General features: G+C 39.4%; 2 protein-coding genes across 3 annotated transcripts in view; both read left to right on the forward strand.

Moving 5' to 3' along the window:
* Positions 1–1,604: 1,604 nt before the first annotated feature.
* LOC139405890 (cysteine-rich venom protein ophanin-like) lies at positions 1,605–8,449 on the forward strand. Of its 2 annotated transcripts, none has more exons than XM_071148331.1 (7): positions 1,605–1,998; positions 3,555–3,655; positions 3,907–3,997; positions 4,303–4,445; positions 7,246–7,334; positions 7,459–7,541; positions 7,698–8,449. In XM_071148331.1, the coding sequence occupies exons 1-7, from the start codon at positions 1,935–1,937 to the stop codon at positions 7,838–7,840; spliced, it is 714 nt and encodes a 237-aa protein (XP_071004432.1). In that variant the 5' UTR covers positions 1,605–1,934; the 3' UTR covers positions 7,841–8,449. The 2 variants fall into 2 exon arrangements, with proteins under 2 accessions (XP_071004432.1, XP_071004433.1); XM_071148332.1 differs by lacking the exon at positions 1,605–1,998 and adding an exon at positions 2,143–2,151 and having other exon boundaries at positions 7,698–7,924.
* Positions 8,450–14,727: 6,278 nt separating this feature from the next.
* Positions 14,728–17,317, forward strand: part of LOC139392769 (inactive phospholipase C-like protein 2) — a 56,658-nt gene continuing 54,068 nt past the window's right edge. Inside the window, exons 1-2 of the mRNA XM_071141017.1 lie at positions 14,728–15,056; positions 15,675–16,121. Coding sequence (XP_070997118.1) covers positions 15,873–16,121 — 249 coding nt within the window. The 5' untranslated portion in view covers positions 14,728–15,056; positions 15,675–15,872. The remainder of the gene's footprint in view (positions 15,057–15,674; positions 16,122–17,317) is intronic.

A 17,317-nucleotide genomic window follows, 5' to 3' on the forward strand; every position in this document is an offset into this window, starting at 1 on the left:
CAGAACCAGTCTGTTCTGATCCACACCCCTACTTAAAAAAAAGGTATCTATGACCAACAGATGCATATCTGTATTCCCAGTCATGTGAAATCCATAGATTAGGGTCTAATGAATTGACTTCAAATGACTGATTTCCTTATATGAACTGTAACTTAGTAAAATCTTTGAAATTGTTGCATGTTGAGTTTATACTTTTATTCAGTATATTTAGGTCAGTGAGAAATACATTGTATTTGCTGCACCCAAACATGTATAGTATGTAGAGAGGAACACCCAGTTAAATATACAAACATCACAAGTGTTCTTGACAGAAGTGAATGAGGGTAAGGTGATATGATATCAAAAGACATGACGTGGGTGTTTGGTTTCGGCATATTCTCGCATTGCATTATAAGTATGTTGCACATCTACTTACCGACTTTCTATGTTAACTCGAGACATATTTAATTCAGCCCTTTAGGGATAGATGGAATCGGTTTGGAAAAAACTAATTACACCTTGATTATGACAGACATTTGTGTATTTGTAATGATACACAGTCAATTCAGTGATTTATTGGTTTATTCATGAAAGTTTATTAAAACAAGATCTTGATATAAAGTGAAGTAATAAGAATAATAAAATAATATTATTGAGGGTGGCAGGTAGCCTAGTGGTTAGAGCATTGGGCCAGTAACCGAAAGCTATAAATCTGTTGTTCTGCCCCTGAGCAAGTCAGTTAACACGCTGTTCCCCGGGTGCCGTGGATGTTGATTATTAAGGCAGCCCCCCACACCTCTCTGATTCAGAGAGGTTGAGTTAAATGCTGAAGGCATTCAGTTGTACAACTGACTATGTATCCCCTTTTTTTGTTAGGGGCCTTTCTGAACACCCAAAGTCACCTTGCATCATGATAAGGTGTACAAAATGATATCCAACTTTGTTATTTATGTCTTTTGCCAACAAGTCATGCATTCCATTTTTAAAGAAATGCCTACTGACCTCCGAGCAGATGGTTATTATGCAAAGGATAAATCCTTCTATATTGACTGAATTTATACAACAGGATTTGGTCATACACACTAAACAGTCATTATTGTGGCCCAGACACATTGGCTGGACAGGCACCAAAGGCAAAGTCTTTAAAGGCTAATTAATCTGACTGACAATCCTGCCGAGCTAGAACAAACTCAAGGAAGACTATTTGCCATTGTGAGGTCCCTACTTTCAGAGTTGCCGTTCCATTCCAAACAAAGAAATGCATCCACTCATATGCAGTCAACGCCATCCATAATTGTTCTTTTATTTACACTAGTATTTACAGAGCGCTTCTCCATTCTTTGTGGAGGTTTGCAGTGGAGAAACTACACCCCATGCGCTTACAAATTCATATTTACTTCTGTCAGCTTCTCAATACTGGTTTCTGGATGTATTGTTGTTCTGCATTTATTGTGTAATATTGACAGCCTCTGCATCATTAGTAGTGAAAGAAAAGGTGAGCCTACCACAGTCACGAATATAGCCCGGCGTTGGCCCTATAAAAGGAAAAAGAACAGCACCAAGCGCCACTCAACCTCCTTGAAGACCCATGAGCAGGTAAAGCCTCTTCGCTCTGCAAGAATTACAGATCTTTACAGATTTACTATTCGAGAACATGCAAGTTCAAATATGAGGTCATCAATCTCCGTGATGTGCAAAGGCTAATCTCTTGATTCTCAAAGGATTGCCTATTTTTATTGTTAGTAACATTTTTGCTTATGGCTATCAATGTGAATATGTTAGTGGGAAAAGACAAAAGTTGATGTTAAAATACAGTAACAAAAATGCAATAGATACTAGCATACAGTTGTACAAAGATTCTGACAACAGGCAAACTAAGGCAATGTACTCCATTCTGATCACGTGGATTCTTATTCTTTATAGGTGCAGTCTCTCTCTCCTGGATTTCAGGCACAATGTTTGCGTTATTGGTTTGCATCCTGACACTGCATGAAGTGTACACTGTGTGCAATGTGGTAAGTACTCCTACTAATTACTGAAAATAACATGTCATCTGAAACAGTACATTAGACATGAAACCAATTACACGTCAAAGTATTTATGAAAGGTCTTACTCTGAAAGCTTTTCATTCTTTCCCTTGAGCCATCTCCTACTGCTGTGTCCACAGTCAAGTAAGTACAATTCCTTTCGAACATTCTAACACAGTGCCCAGTGAAAGTGTACACACTCGTTGCACAGTCTCCACATTTTGCTGCCTGAACATTTAAAAAGGGATTACACAACCTACTCCAGATTTTAAAAGTAAAAGACAATTATAGAACATTTTCCAAATCAATTCAAAATTAAATGAAAATGTCTTGATTGCATATGTCTTGACACCCCAGAGTTCATACTTGGTTGAAACACCTTTGGCAGCCATTACAGCATTGAATCATTTCGAATAAGATTCTACCAACTTCGCACAACTCTTAGGGCAACATGTATTCATTGTTTTGTCATTAATTTTGGCTGGGAATCATTGATGGACAGCAATATTCAAACCTTTTTTTTAAGGAGATTTCATTCAGGACTGAGACTGGACCATTCAGGAACAAGTAAACACCTCTTGGAAAGCCATTCGGATGTGTCTTTGGCATTAAAATAGGTAGAATTTTCCAGAGAAAAAAAACTACCTCATGGTTAATATTAGGGTGGCAGTATCATGTTATAGGTATTGCTTCTCATCGGCAGGGACTGGGGAGCATGTCAATTTCTAAATAAATATGAAAGCCACAAAGCCCAGGTCAACATTGACAAAAATAACACCTCCTCAGTCTTCTGAAAATCCTGGGACAGAGTTGTATTTTTCAGTGAGACAATTATACATAATGTTGTGTCAAAGACACACCTGATTGGATTTCCAAGGTATTGTGTGGCCGAGTTGTCTGGACTCAGTCCTGACATAAATTTGCTTGAAAAGAGGTTTAAATATGCTTTCCATCAATGATTCCCAACCAAATACACTGCGCTTGAGCAATTTTGACAAAAAAAAATTGGCATATGCTGCCCTAAGAGTTGGTAGTGTAAAGTGGGTAGAATATGACTCTAAATGATTTACATCTGTAATGGCTGCTCCGCCAAGTATTAACTCTGGGGTGTGAAGACACACACAAAAACATCTTTGTTTTTTGTCATTGTGGGTTTACATTTTCTATAACTTCAAAAAGGTGGAGTAGATTATGTAGATCTGTACTGTAGGAAAAAATGTAATCCCTTTCAATTTGATGTGAAGACTTTGCAATCGATGTGTGGACTTTCACTATCCTCTACCAACATGATTAGAAATGAATTCAACTGGATTTAGTCATCACACACCATGTTTAATTCATCATGTGTTGTCTTTACAAAAGAAAGTGGATTGATTTGGGACTCATTGTCCAGACGTTGGCAAAGACATTAGGAGTAAATAGTTGCTTTGTATTATGGTTTAGTGAAGTATTTACATGTGGAGTAAGTAATGTGCATATAATCCCACAATATAATGTGTGTGTGTGTGTGTGTGTGTGTGTGTGTGTGTGTGTGTGTGTATGTATAGAAATTTGCCCAGACAGCACAGCAGTTCAGGCTGAGATCCTTAACCAGCACAACGCCTTCCGGAGAGCGGTTACGCCAACTGCTAGAGACATGCTCAAGATGGTAAACTTTCATAATTAATGTACTTTCCATCAGTAACAAACCTCAGAATCAATGTCTCCAACATAGTATCCCCCAAAATCCATCATAAAGAATAGAATCCCTGATAAGTAATTCATAGAGCAGCCCTATATGGTTAGTCTATGTACAGGTAGAGAAAATACAGTGGCCACAAAATACTCCTTGGACACTAGTATGTGGATGTCAGTCTTGTGGATGGGTTTATTCTAGAACTGTTAGTATTTGATCTGCAGAACTGGAGCGAGGAGGCAGCGGCCAGTGCTCAGGCTTGGGTTGACACCTGCTCCATGGCTCATGGCCCACCCAGCAGTCGCATGCTTGGCGGTACGTTTTCTCCTTTGTTTCTCCTTGACATCTCCTGTTCGTCCCCTGCTGTAGAGCAAACTAAAACAAATATATTTTATTGATTCATGCAACTCAAGACTTTGGCTGCAATGGTTTCAATGTGAGCGCGATCTTAAGCTCAAATATATTTTGAATGTCATGAGTTCTTATCACCAGTGACTCTCTATGGTAGCTTACATTTGTTGACATCTTAAATCCTGCATTCAAAGACATTTTAGTCAACTGTTCCAGTTTGATTTCACCTATTTAGTAAACTTTTCCATGCATGCTTCACTTCTGAACAGACTACGAAATGGGTGAGAACCTGTTCATGTCCTCCTCTTCTAAGAATTGGACTCAAATCGTTACAGCCTGGCACAGTGAGGTCATACACTACTCCTATCCCAATGGATCTATCAATGGTAAATCCATCGGCCACTACACACAGGTAACATTCATCTTATGTGCAGATACACTATGACATGAAGTGCCTTCAGATAGTATTCAGACTCGTTGACTTTTTCCACATTATGTTACAGCCTTCTAAAATGGATGAAATAAAACAATTTCCTCACCAATCTACACACAATACCTCATAATGACTAAGTGATTAAAAACAACAACAAAAAACGTATTTACAGAAGTATTCAGACCCTTTGCTATGAGACTCGAAAATTGAGATGCATCCTGTTTCCATTGATCATCCATGAGATGTGTCTACAACTTGATTGGAGTCCACCTGTGGTAAATTCAATTGATTGGACATGATTTGAAAAAGGCAAACACCTGTCTATATAAAGGTCCCACAGTTGACAGTGAATGTCATAGCAAAACCCAAGCCATGAGATCGAAGGAATTGTCTGTAAAACTCAGAGACAGGATTGTGTCGAGGCACTGATCTGGGGAAGGACAACAAAAAATGTCTGCAGCATTGAAGGTCCCCAAGAACACAGTGTCCTCCATCATTCTTAAATGGAAGAAGTTTGAAATCCCCAAGACCCTTCCTAGAGCTGGCTGCCCAGAGAAGGGTCTTGGTCAGAGAGGTGACCAAGAACCTGATGTTCAATCTGACAGAGCTCCAGAGTTCCTCTGTGGAGATGGTTGTCCTTCTGGAAGTTTCTCCCATCTCTGCAGCACTCCACCAATTAGGCCTTCATGGTAGAGTGGCCAGACAAAAGCCACTCCTCAATAAAAGGCACATGACAGCCCGCTATGAGTTTGCCAAAAGGCACCCAAAGACTCTCAGGTCATGAGAAACAAGATTCTCTGGTCTGATGAAACCAAGATTGAGCTCTTTGGCCTGAATGCTAAGCGTCACATCTGAAGGAAATCTGGCACCATCCCTACAGTGAAGCATGATGGTGGTGTTCTTCAGACTATTCAGGATTGGGTCAAAGATGAACAGCGCTAAGTACAGGGGGATCCTTAATGAAAACCACACAGCCAAGACAACGCAGGAGTGGCTTCGGGACAAATCTCTGAATGTCCTTGAGTGGCCCAGCCAGAGCCCGCACTTGAACCCGATCGAACATCTCTGAAGAGACCTGAAAATAGCTGTGCAGCAACGCTCCCCTTCCAACCTGAAAGAGCTTGAGCAAATACAGGTGTGCCAAGCTTGTAGCGTCTTCCCAAGAAGACTTGAGGCTGTAATCGCTTCCAAAGGTGCTTCAACAAAGTACTGAGTAAAGGGTTTGAATACCTATGTAAAGGTCACATCAGTTTCTTATTTTATAAAGTTGCTAATAATTTGCCATTATGGGGTATTGTGTGTAGATTGATGAGGGAAAAATTAATTTTATACATTTTAGAATAAGGCTGTAACATAACAAAATGTGGGAAAAGTCAAGGGGTCTGAATACTTTCCGAATGCACTGTGTAACATCTGACCAAATTACAGGTTTATAGAGAAACAGTCTGAGGTAGATATAAAAAAAAAGAACAAGACGTTTAATGAATCAGCTAAAAGTTTGCTTGTTTAAAAAATGTACAGTAAAACAATGCAAAAACACACCTCAGTTCCTTTCACTGGGTGGCTGTATCATTTTAAAAATATCTACAGTGTTTCCAGTGACAACTGACCATGTTCACAACCGAAAACAGTGACAAACAACTTCTGCATGAAAGAAAAGGGCAGTTAGTCACTATATCTACACAAACAGTAACTATTTTAGAAATACAAAATGTATTAACTTAAACAGTCACTAATGGAGGGCAGCTTCAATATACTGCTTGGACCCCCATGAACGTCTCTCCAAACACATCAAAGACAACTGCAGTGGCCTAACTTTCAAAGTAATACACATGCTGTCAAATTTGAATAAACAAACACCAATATAAAAATAAACATACCTTCTGAACAGATTCGAACATACCTTCTGAAAAGATTCGAACATACCTTCTGAACAGATTCGAACATACCTTCTGAACAGATTCGAACATACCTTCTGAACAGTCAACACTGGACCTTTAGGTACAAAAGGACCCACAATGGACTATTTTTTAAAATATATTTTACATGTCCACCACTAATTAGGGTCAGATAGGAAACACACACCAACACTACAGTTCCTATTCTGTCATGTCTATTTTCCGGGATATTTAATCACATATACCTATTGACACAAAAGGAATATATACTTACAAAATAGATTACTAACTTATTGACATTTCTTTTGGTAGCAATTTCAGTCATTGTATTGTACATACACTGAGCATACCAAACATTAGGAACACCTTCCTAATATTGAGTTGTCTCCCCACAAACTGGTGCACCTGGCACCTACTACCATAAACCCATTCAAAGGCACTTAAATCTTTTGTCTAGTCCATTCACCCCCTGAATGGCACACATACACAATGAGGGTCTCAATTCTCTCAAGGCTTAAAAATCCTTCTTTAACCGGTCTCCTCTCCTTCATCTACACTGTTTGAAGTGGATTTAACAAGTGACATAAATAAGAGATCATAGCTTTCACCTGGATTCACCCCCAGTCAGTCTACGTCATTGGAAAGAGCCGGTGTTCTTCGTTCTTAACATTTTGTCTACTCAGTGTATATTGTTATGAACCATTGTGCTACACCCGAAATAACATCTGCTACATATGTGGATGCAACAAGTAACAATTGATTTGATTTGCTGTGCTGTATGGTAGTCAGAGTGGTGTGTAGTTACCGACAAGTGTCATTATGGTTATTCGCCAATGAAACTCGGATAACACTAAACTGTGTTTCCTTCCATACACCTGTAGGTGGTTTGGAACAGTTCATACAAGGTTGGCTGTGGTGTGGCCCTGTGTCCTGGCTCAGTCTACTTCTATGGATGCCAGTATTACAGAGCGTATGTTGCACTAATCACACCCAGAAATGCACCTAACACCCGTGTACAATTTCACCCTATTTACTGTAACTGGTAGTGGAAGGTAGGCATCATCCAGCGATCATTTCAATACTTTGTTTAACAGGGGAAACTACAGAGGAGTGGCTCCATACAAGGAAGGAGCTACATGTGCCGACTGCCCCAACTCCTGCGAAAATAAGCTTTGCAGTAAGTATCAGACATGATGAAATGCATGTGGTCTAAAATCTTACCAATATGACTCAAAAACATGTTCACAAGGTTCAATGTACAATAATCCCCAAATGTAAACTGTCAATATACAATGAATTGACTGCCAAGGTTTCTTCTTATGTGTCATTTCAGCCAATCCCTGTCCTTACATAAACAAGTATGTCAATTGTGCCGCCATGAAAAAACAGGCCGGGTGCAGTAATCCTTTGGTGTACGCCTGGTGTCCCGCCCTCTGCCTGTGCACCTCCAAAATCATCCCAATAGCAAAGAAGTGAAACCAGCAGACCTCTCCAAAATGGTCCACTGAAAGATAACTTTGAATGATTCCTCTGTTGTTTCCTTGTCTATGAGAAGAAGAAAAAAAACATAAAACCTGGTTATCTATCTACTGTACTTCTGGTAAAGTCAGTTGATTTGAAAAATACTAACTATCACTAATAATATTTTAATTATCACTGTAGGTCTAAGGTACAGATAAAACATGATTCTTATTCTGGGGGTAACATAAGGTGTATAACCTACAGTAACTAATGTTAGTTTGAAGCGTTGCAATTGATTTTGTTCCCTTTCATTGGTTTCAATGTCTTCATACCCATTTCACCAAAGAAAATCCATTTTTGATTTGCATGGACGTTGAATAAGAATATCCTCTCCATTTTGAGAAGCAATATTTCCATCAGTTACAGTAACAGTGAACACGTTGATCATTTAGCTAATTAACCACACAGTAATATGGTTATACAGAACTGTAATACCTCAACACATTTAACTTTAAGTTGATTCATGCTGCTCACCATTTGCTCTATCAACATTAAATGTTTGCACATGACAGAAATATATAACCCTTATTATTTTCCTTAATCACATTAAATGATCATGAAGATTAATTCATGGACTCTGTGTTAATGGTTTTACAACTCACTATCAGATAGTCAGCGTCACCACCAGATGCCTCTGTTGTACAACAGTAAATTCTGTAAATTCTGTATCAGAATAACATGACCGTCTGCAGGCTTGATATACACTGCCGTTCAAAAGTTTGGGGTCACTTAGAAATGTCCTTGTTTTTGAAAGAAAAGCACATGTTTTTGTCCATTAAAATAACATAGAATTGATCAGAAATACAGTGCAGATACTGTTAATGTTGTAAATGACTATTGTAGCTGGACATGGCTGATTTTTAATGGAATATCTACATAAGGGTACAGAGGCCCATTATCAGCAACCATCACTCTTGTGTTCCAATGGCACGTTGTGTTAGCTAATCCAAGTTTAGCATTTTAAAAGGCAAATTGATCATTAGAAAACCCTTTTGCAATTATGTTAGCACAGCTGAAAACTGCCGTCCTGATTAAAGAAGCAATAAAACGAGCCTTCTTTAGACTATGAAACTCGTCAGTCTATACTTGTTCTGAGAAATGAAGGCTATTCCATGCGAGAAATTGCCAAGAAACTGAAGATCTCGTACAATGCTGTGTACTACTCCCTTCACAGAACAGCGCAAACTGGCTTTAACCAGAATAGAAAGAGGAGTGGGAGGCTCCGGTGCACAACTGAGCAAGAGGACAAGTACATTAGTGTGTCTAGTTTGAGAAACAGACGCCTCACAAATCCTCAACTGGCAGCTTCATTAAATAGTACTCGCAAAACACCAGTCTCAACGTCAACAGTGAAGAGGCGACTCCGGGATGCTGGCCTTCTAGGCAGAGTTGCAAAGAGAAAGCCATCTCTCAGACTGGCCAATAAAAATAAAAGATTAAGATGGGCAAAAGAACACAGACACTGGAAAGAGGAACTCTGCCTAGAAGGCCAGCATCCTGGATGTTATTTTAATGGACAAAAAAATGTGCTTTTGAACAGTTAGTGTACACCGTCCCTTCTCCTGTCCCTTACAACATTGATTTATGTGAACTGATCCTTAATCAGAAAAAAGACACATGACTTCTAATAAGAACCCTGAGAAGGCAACACAAGGTGGAACTGGCACACTGATATAGAGGTAAGGTATTCTGCAATATATTTATTGTCTAGAATTTGAATAAAAAAAGGTTCAATTTAACTGTTTATGTTTATGTGTCATGTGTAGGCTATAAAAACTTCAGCAATGCATACCCTCCTGCACATAAACTCAGGCATGATTAACTTTGACTAAAATATTAGAACGTAAACTGTAAGGATCATTTTTGAATAGCTAAAGAGAATAATAGCTGCTACAATAAAAACAATGAATTATACTGTTATCTGTTTCAATAACTGCTATTGAAGGAACATATAGTCTTCTACAAGTTATGATCGGTTGACAATTGACATAAATACAGCATATTGATAACGTCTCAGATGGACATTTTTCAGACCGTAAAATGCTATATTTTTACCCAGGAAATCATTTGGATTGACACACTCCAGCATCTTGAATTAAATCCAAGAGCACTGAATTAAATCCAAGATTTTAATATTCTCTGATTAACATCCCAAGCGAAAAATGTGTAATATTTTTTATATATCACAAGTATACTTAAATATACAACATTTTGTAATAATATACATCAAATACGAGATGTATTTTTCTTATCTTAAGTATACTATAAATAGAATATCATTACACTAACACACTTGTTAAAAGTGTACTTTAAATTACTAGATTTTTAAAGCTTTTAATATACTATAAATATACTATCGTCAACATTCAATACACTTATTAGAAGTGTACTTTAAATTAATTGTTTTTCAGTGAAGTATACTACAGTATATGTTCACTATCTTTAAATTTAAACACACTCATTAAAACTGTACTTCAATTTGAAACGCTTTAAATTGTAATTTAGTATATTAATTCAAAATACACTTGGAGTTGTTTTTAAGTTGAAGCATTGACATATATACAGTATATTATACATTTTTCTCCCCAAATTTGTGATATCCAATTGGTAGTTACAGTTTTGTCCCATCGCTGCAACTCCGGTACAGAGTACCTTGGGACAAGGGCTCATAAAAGACACACCCTCGTCCACTTATGCCCTTGGGAGAATCCCCGTGACAATATTTGTCGTCGGTCCAAATGATTAGCCAAGCAAGGGAAGTTTGCAACGTTAGCCCCTCAGCCCTCATTTTTCAATTATGTTCACTTCGGGGCCTGAAACGCCACATAATTCAATTTGCGACGATTGTTCATCCACTAAGAAAAGTGCGGCAAAACTTAAAACCTCAATGTCAATATGAAGTCAATATACAAGTGTAAGTAAAAAAAAAAAAGTAAATAAGTTAGAAATTGTGCTACTAATGCACAAACATGTCTCATAAAAGTAATGATGTTTTTGTTTGGTTAGCTTTTGGAAAGTAGCTTGGCAGAAGTATCAAGGCAGGCTAACGTTTGTTAGCTAATTAATTTGCAAGCTATCATACAGGAGGCGTATATGAATAATTACATAGTTAATATAAGTAGACATGCACTCATAATTGACTGTAGCGCATATACAGTGCCTTGCGAAAGTATTCGGCCCCCTTGAACTTTGCGACCTTTTGCCACATTTCAGGCTTCAAACATAAAGATATAAAACTGTATTTTTTTGTGAAGAATCAACAACAAGTGGGACACAATCATGAAGTGGAACGACATTTATTGGATATTTCAAACTTTTTTAACAAATCAAAAACTGAAAAATTGGGCGTGCAAAATTATTCAGCCCCCTTAAGTTAATACTTTGTAGCGCCACCTTTTGCTGCAATTACAGCTGTAAGTCGCTTGGGGTATGTCTCTATCAGTTTTGCACATCGAGAGACTGACATTTTTTCCCATTCCTCCTTGCAAAACAGCTCGAGCTCAGTGAGGTTGGATGGAGAGCATTTGTGAACAGCAGTTTTCAGTTCTTTCCACAGATTCTCGATTGGATTCAGGTCTGGACTTTGACTTGGCCATTCTAACACCTGGATATGTTTATTTTTGAACCATTCCATTGTAGATTTTGCTTTATGTTTTGGATCATTGTCTTGTTGGAAGACAAATCTCTGTCCCTGTCTCAGGTCTTTTGCAGACTCCATCAGGTTTTCTTCCAGAATGGTCCTGTATTTGGCTCCATCCATCTTCCCATCAATTTTAACCATCTTCCCTGTCCCTGCTGAAGAAAAGCAGGCCCAAACCATGATGCTGCCACCACCATGTTTGACAGTGGGCATGGTGTGTTCAGGGTGATGAGCTGTGTTGCTTTTACGCCAAACATAACGTTTAGGCATTGTTGCCAAAAAGTTCAATTTTGGTTTCATCTGACCAGAGCACCTTCTTCCACATGTTTGGTGTGTCTCCCAGGTGGCTTGTGGCAAACTTTAAACGCCACTTTTTATGGATATCTTTAAGAAATGGCTTTCTTCTTGCCACTCTTCCATAAAGGCCAGATTTGTGCAATATACGACTGATTGTTGTCCTATGGACAGAGTCTCCCACCTCAGCTGTAGATCTCTGCAGTTCATCCAGAGTGATCATGGGCCTCTTGGCTGCATCTCTGATCAGTCTTCTCCTTGTATGAGCTGAAAGTTTAGAGGGACGGCCAGGTCTTGGTAGATTTGCAGTGGTCTGATACTCCTTCCATTTCAATATTATCGCTTGCACAGTGCTCCTTGGGATGTTTAAAGCTTGGGAAATCTTTTTGTATCCAAATCTGGCTTTAAACTTCTTCACAACAGTATCTCGGACCTGCCTGGTGTGTTCCTTGTTCTTCATGATGCTCTCTGCGCTTTTAACGGATCTCTGAGACTATCACAGTGCAGGTGCATTTATACGGAGACTTGATTACACACAGGTGGATTGTATTTATCATCATTAGTCATTTAGGTCAACATTGGATCATTCAGAGATCCTCACTGAACTTCTGGAGAGAGTTTGCTGCACTGAAAGTAAAGGGGCTGAATAATTTTGCACGCCCAATTTTTCAGTTTTTGATTTGTTAAACGATGGTTGTGTTTTCAGACAGCCATTTGATTAGATGTTCAGGAGTCTTAAGGCTTGGGGGTAGAAGCTGTTTAGAAGCATCTTTGACCTAGACTTAGAGCTCCAGTACCGCTTGCCCGTGCAGTAGCAGAGAGAACAATCTATGACAAGTGTGGCTGGAGCCTTTGACAAATTTTAGGGCCTTCCTCTGACACCGCCTGGTATAGAGGTCCTGCATGGCAGGAAGCTTAACCCCAGTGATGTACCGGGCCGTACACACTACCCTCTGTAGTGCCTTGCGGTCGGAGGCCGAGCATTTGCCATACCAGGCAGTGATGCAACCAGTCAGCATGCTCTCGAGGTTGTTGTCCTGGCACCCCACGGCCAGGTCTCTGACCTCCTCCTTATAGGCTGTCTCGTCATTGTCGGTGATCAGGCCACTGTTGTGTCATCGGCAAACTTAATGATGGTGTTGGAGTCGTGCCTGGCCAGACAGTCATGAGTGAACAGGAAGTACAGGAGAGGACTGAGCACGCACCCCTGAGGGGCCTCCGTGTTGAGGATCAGCGTGACGGATGTGTTATTACCTACCCTTACTACCTGGGGCGGCCCGTCAGGAAGTCCAGGATCCAGTTGCAGAGGGAGGTTTAGTCCCAGGGTCCTTAGCTTAGTGATGAGTTATGAGGGCACAATGGCGTTGAACGCTGAGATGTAGTCAATGAATAGCATTCTCACATAGGTCTTCCATTCGTCCAGGTGTTAAAGAGCAGTGTGGAGTGCAATAGAGATTGCATCTGTGGATCTGTTGGGGCAGTATGCAAAATGGAGTTGGTCTAGGGTTTCTGGGATAATGTTGTTGATGTGAGCCGTGACTAGCCTTTCAAAGCACTTCATGGCTACAGACGTGAGTGCTACCAGATAATGTTATTTCTCATGGTCTGAGAGTTCTTTAGGTGCCTTTTGCCAAACTCCAAGCGGGCTGTCATGTGCCTTTTACTGAGCAGGGACTTCTGTCTACTGAACAGGGACTTCTGTCTGACCACTCTACGATAAAGGTGGAGTGCTGCAGAGATGGTTGTCCTTCTGGAAGGTTGTCCCATCTCCACAGAAGAACTCTCGAGCTCTGCCAGAGTGACCATCGGGTTCTTGTTCACCTCCCTGACCTAGGCCCTTCTCAGTTTGGCCGGGCGGCCAGCTCTAGGAAGAGTCTTGTTGGTTCCAAACTTCTTACATTTCAGATTGATGGAGGCCACTGTATTCTTGGGGACCTTCAATGCTGCAGACATTTTTTGGTACCCTTCCCCAGATACGTGCATCGACACCACCCTGTCTCGGAGCTCTACGGCCAATTCCTTTGTCGTCATGGTTTGGTTTTTGCTCTGAAACGCACTGTCAATTGAGAGACCTTATATAGAGAGTTGTGTGTCTTTCCAAATCATGTCCAATCAATTGAATTTACCACAGATCGACTCCAATCAAGTTGTAGAAACATCTCAAGGATGATCAAAGGAAACAGGATGCACCTGAGCTCAATTTCGAGTCTCATAGCAAAGGGTCTGAATACTTATATAAATAAGGTATTTCTGTTTTTTGTTTTTAATAAATTTGCACACATTCCTACAAACATGTTTTAATCTTGTCATTATGGGGTACTGTGTGTAGATTGATGAGGGAATTAAAAAACGTTTTAATTTATTTTTTTAAATAAGGCTGTAACGTTACGAAATATGGAAAAAGGGAAAGGATCTCAAAACTTTCCGAATGCACGAAAAATAAACCCTGGATTGTATATCCTACGTATTGGCCAATGAGGGTCTTTGAAAATACCGGTCGACCATATTGGCACTCCCCAGAATACGTAGTCCGCCATAGGAATGAATGGAATTATACAGTATTTCAGTTAAACGTGTCAAGGACAAAATTACATGCATAAGTATTTGTTGTTGTAGTGGGGACAGTAACATTAATACTTTCAAAAATAATACTTTAAATACATTTAAAAAAAAAAATATATATATATATATATATATATATATATATATATAAAGTATGTTTAACTCACATAATATATATTTAAAGTATGTATGAAGGTGTCTGTAATAGAATACACGTGGGAAAAAATTGTTTAGACATGAATAATTGCATTTGTATAGCTTCCAAAATGATTTTGTTTTTACTGTGTTGGGTGCGTGCCAGGACGTAGGGGCGGTGGCATCAAAACAGTGCCCTTATCAGTCATCTAGTGTAATTATAGAGAACCGGATTGATCGATTACCTTTTTCTATGAGCAAAGTTTGATTGAAAGAAGGTTCGTTGTCGTTACAAGTAATTCGTTCACTTTTCGATTTTTTCTAAACGGTTAGCTCGCTAGATACATTTGATTTAGATAGCAAATGTATTGACAGTTGGGTTTAGTCGGTGACTACTTGTTAACAAGCTAGCTACATTGCAAGCTAGCTAATGCAGCAGCAACTGGTGGTGCAGGGACTGAACAGTAGTCTTGTCGTTGCAGCTGGATAGCACAGCAGAATGGAACTTTGTTCTCTTTCTACAAGACTTTATCAAGCAAGGCAAGTGTGATAACACGACATTATGTTGCCATGGGTGGCTGTAGAACAGATACGAGAGGGTTAGTTAGAACATATTTGGCTCTAGTATTAGCTTGCCAGGTTAGTTAATGTTCGCTAACTATTGGCAAGTTTATGAAATGTGGGCTAATTTGTCAGTTCACGTAACATGACAGAGTACGGATGTCTGACTACGTTAACTAGCGATAACTAAATTAGCTCTAGTCTAGATATACACGGCAGCTAACAAACCAGCCACGTCTATCCGTGACGATTGTAAATATGGCTAACTTGTTGACTAACGAAGCTTAGCTAGGCTGCTAACTATCGAATGCCTTAACCAGACAATTTCAAATGAGACGATGTAGCTAACGCTAGCTAATGCATCCATTATGAAACATAATTTTGCAATGTTATACTGACAGCTTTGCCAATTGAAAATGCCATTGAATGCAATTGCACTGTTTGCATGTAATTAGCTAACGTTAGTCAGTTACTATTCAAAGTCACATTTATTAGACATCTTGTGTGCATGCAATTTCAGATGATAATGTCTAGCATTGAACCGTTGAATCTATTGATATTCAGTGTCTCTTGTTAATGATGTGTTTTGTTTTACAGAGCACAATCCATGGAGCACGCGACATTAGGTACGAGTCAAATATGTACCGAAAGATGATACGGAACGTTTTTGTGCAGATGTTATAACGAGGTAGCTAGCAAGCCAGGACATTGGATAAATACAACAGCGTTGCAAGTGAAACACCTACATTGCAGGTTGACAGCTACGCTTGGTCTTTCTGTGTGCGTGGAGTGCCTATGGCGGAGTTTGGAGAGAACGACTGCTCATCTCCATCGAATACTAGGGATTCGGTGGCTTTGCCCAGTGATAAAACAGACGGGAAGACGCAGTGCGAAGTATCGGTCTTCAATGGGGACTGTGGGATACCGGCAAACATGGTTGGATCAGAAACGTTACCTGACAGCCCAGGGCTTGAAACAGCCAACAACTCCTCTGTCGGATTGGATTCCAAATCTGGAATACCACGCAGGAGCAGCATTATAAAGGTAAATCATATTTGTAATACGGATTTGAAAACGCGAAGAGGGATGCATGGTTGGCTAGATGGTTAGCATAGTGGATATATCCTTAGATTTGATCTTCCACGAAGTGTACATGTTATGCACATTGGTTCAGCAACCTCGACCATACGACCACTTGCAATCCAAAAAAACACTGTTCACACACACAGTGACAATGCAAACAGTCAGGTTAAAGTATAGGTCTTGTCTGAATTTCATCGCAAGTGTCAATTCATCATTCAGAGTAAATTAACTAACTTCTGTGTTGTCAGCTCATGGTAAATATCTGTGATATTTAGCTGAATTCTGGATAGGCGACTACTAGGAGGGTTGTTTAAAAATATCCTAGGCCAAGTCCTCACTAACTCATTTATGAAATTGAAGATGAGACCTTAATATGAAGACACAGGGAGTTAGTATGGGACAACAATGTCTAGGTTACAGGCGTTCTTACAAATACGTTATGTTGGAAAACATTGCTTGAATGCTTTGCATAAACTGAATTTGGAGACCAAAGTGATCCGTTTGTGACATCTTTCAAACAACAATCTTGAGTGCTTGACGTTTACCATATGTTGCCATTCCACATTTGGGAAAGTCGGGACCAATTCCTGTGGTTAAGAATAGTTTCCAAATTAAATTGGTGCCATTGTTGTCTGAACACATTGGTTTTGTAAGCAGTTCATCACGAGACAAGGATTTTCCTCATTAAGACTTCTCAGCTTTGTATTCCGTTGTCTTCATTACAATAGTGTTGTCAGTTGGCCTCTATATTAGACAACAGATGGCCTCATGAAGGAAATGATGCATTCACCTATTTCCTCATATTGACTGTGTTGCAAGGTTGTTCGTTTGACTTGTTTTCCCTGAAAGTGAAGGCTACAAATCCCTAAATAAGGCCTACAAATTGCATTCAAGTGTAGCCTAGGTCTTGCAGCCTGAGGCTATCACATTGCTAAACTCACAGCATTTTTGTATTTAGCTTATTGCTGCTCATTAGGCACGTTTCCATTGACCCAGGTTTATTCAATAAAAGCAATGTCGCAACAAAAACGCATTGCAACGTGTAATAGAAACAGCAGCTAGTGAAAAAATGTTCTGAAGATCAACAACATTTTCTATCCATTCAATGTGTGGATTTGTCTTTTGTCAAACTTTCTTTCTTGTGAGGAATTATGATG

Source organism: Oncorhynchus clarkii, chromosome 3 (genome assembly GCF_045791955.1).
Source record: "Oncorhynchus clarkii lewisi isolate Uvic-CL-2024 chromosome 3, UVic_Ocla_1.0, whole genome shotgun sequence".
In the NCBI taxonomy this organism is placed as follows: Eukaryota; Metazoa; Chordata; class Actinopteri; order Salmoniformes; family Salmonidae; genus Oncorhynchus; species Oncorhynchus clarkii.

Coding starts and splice junctions, on each gene's coding strand:
- LOC139405890 (XM_071148331.1), top strand. CDS start 1,935: ATGTTTGCGTTATTGGTTTGCATCCTGACACTGCATGAAGTGTACACT. Junction 1,999..3,554: donor CACTGTGTGCAATGTGGTAA/GTACTCCTACTA, acceptor GTGTATGTATAG/AAATTTGCCCAGACAGCACA. Junction 3,656..3,906: donor CTAGAGACATGCTCAAGATG/GTAAACTTTCAT, acceptor TTTGATCTGCAG/AACTGGAGCGAGGAGGCAGC.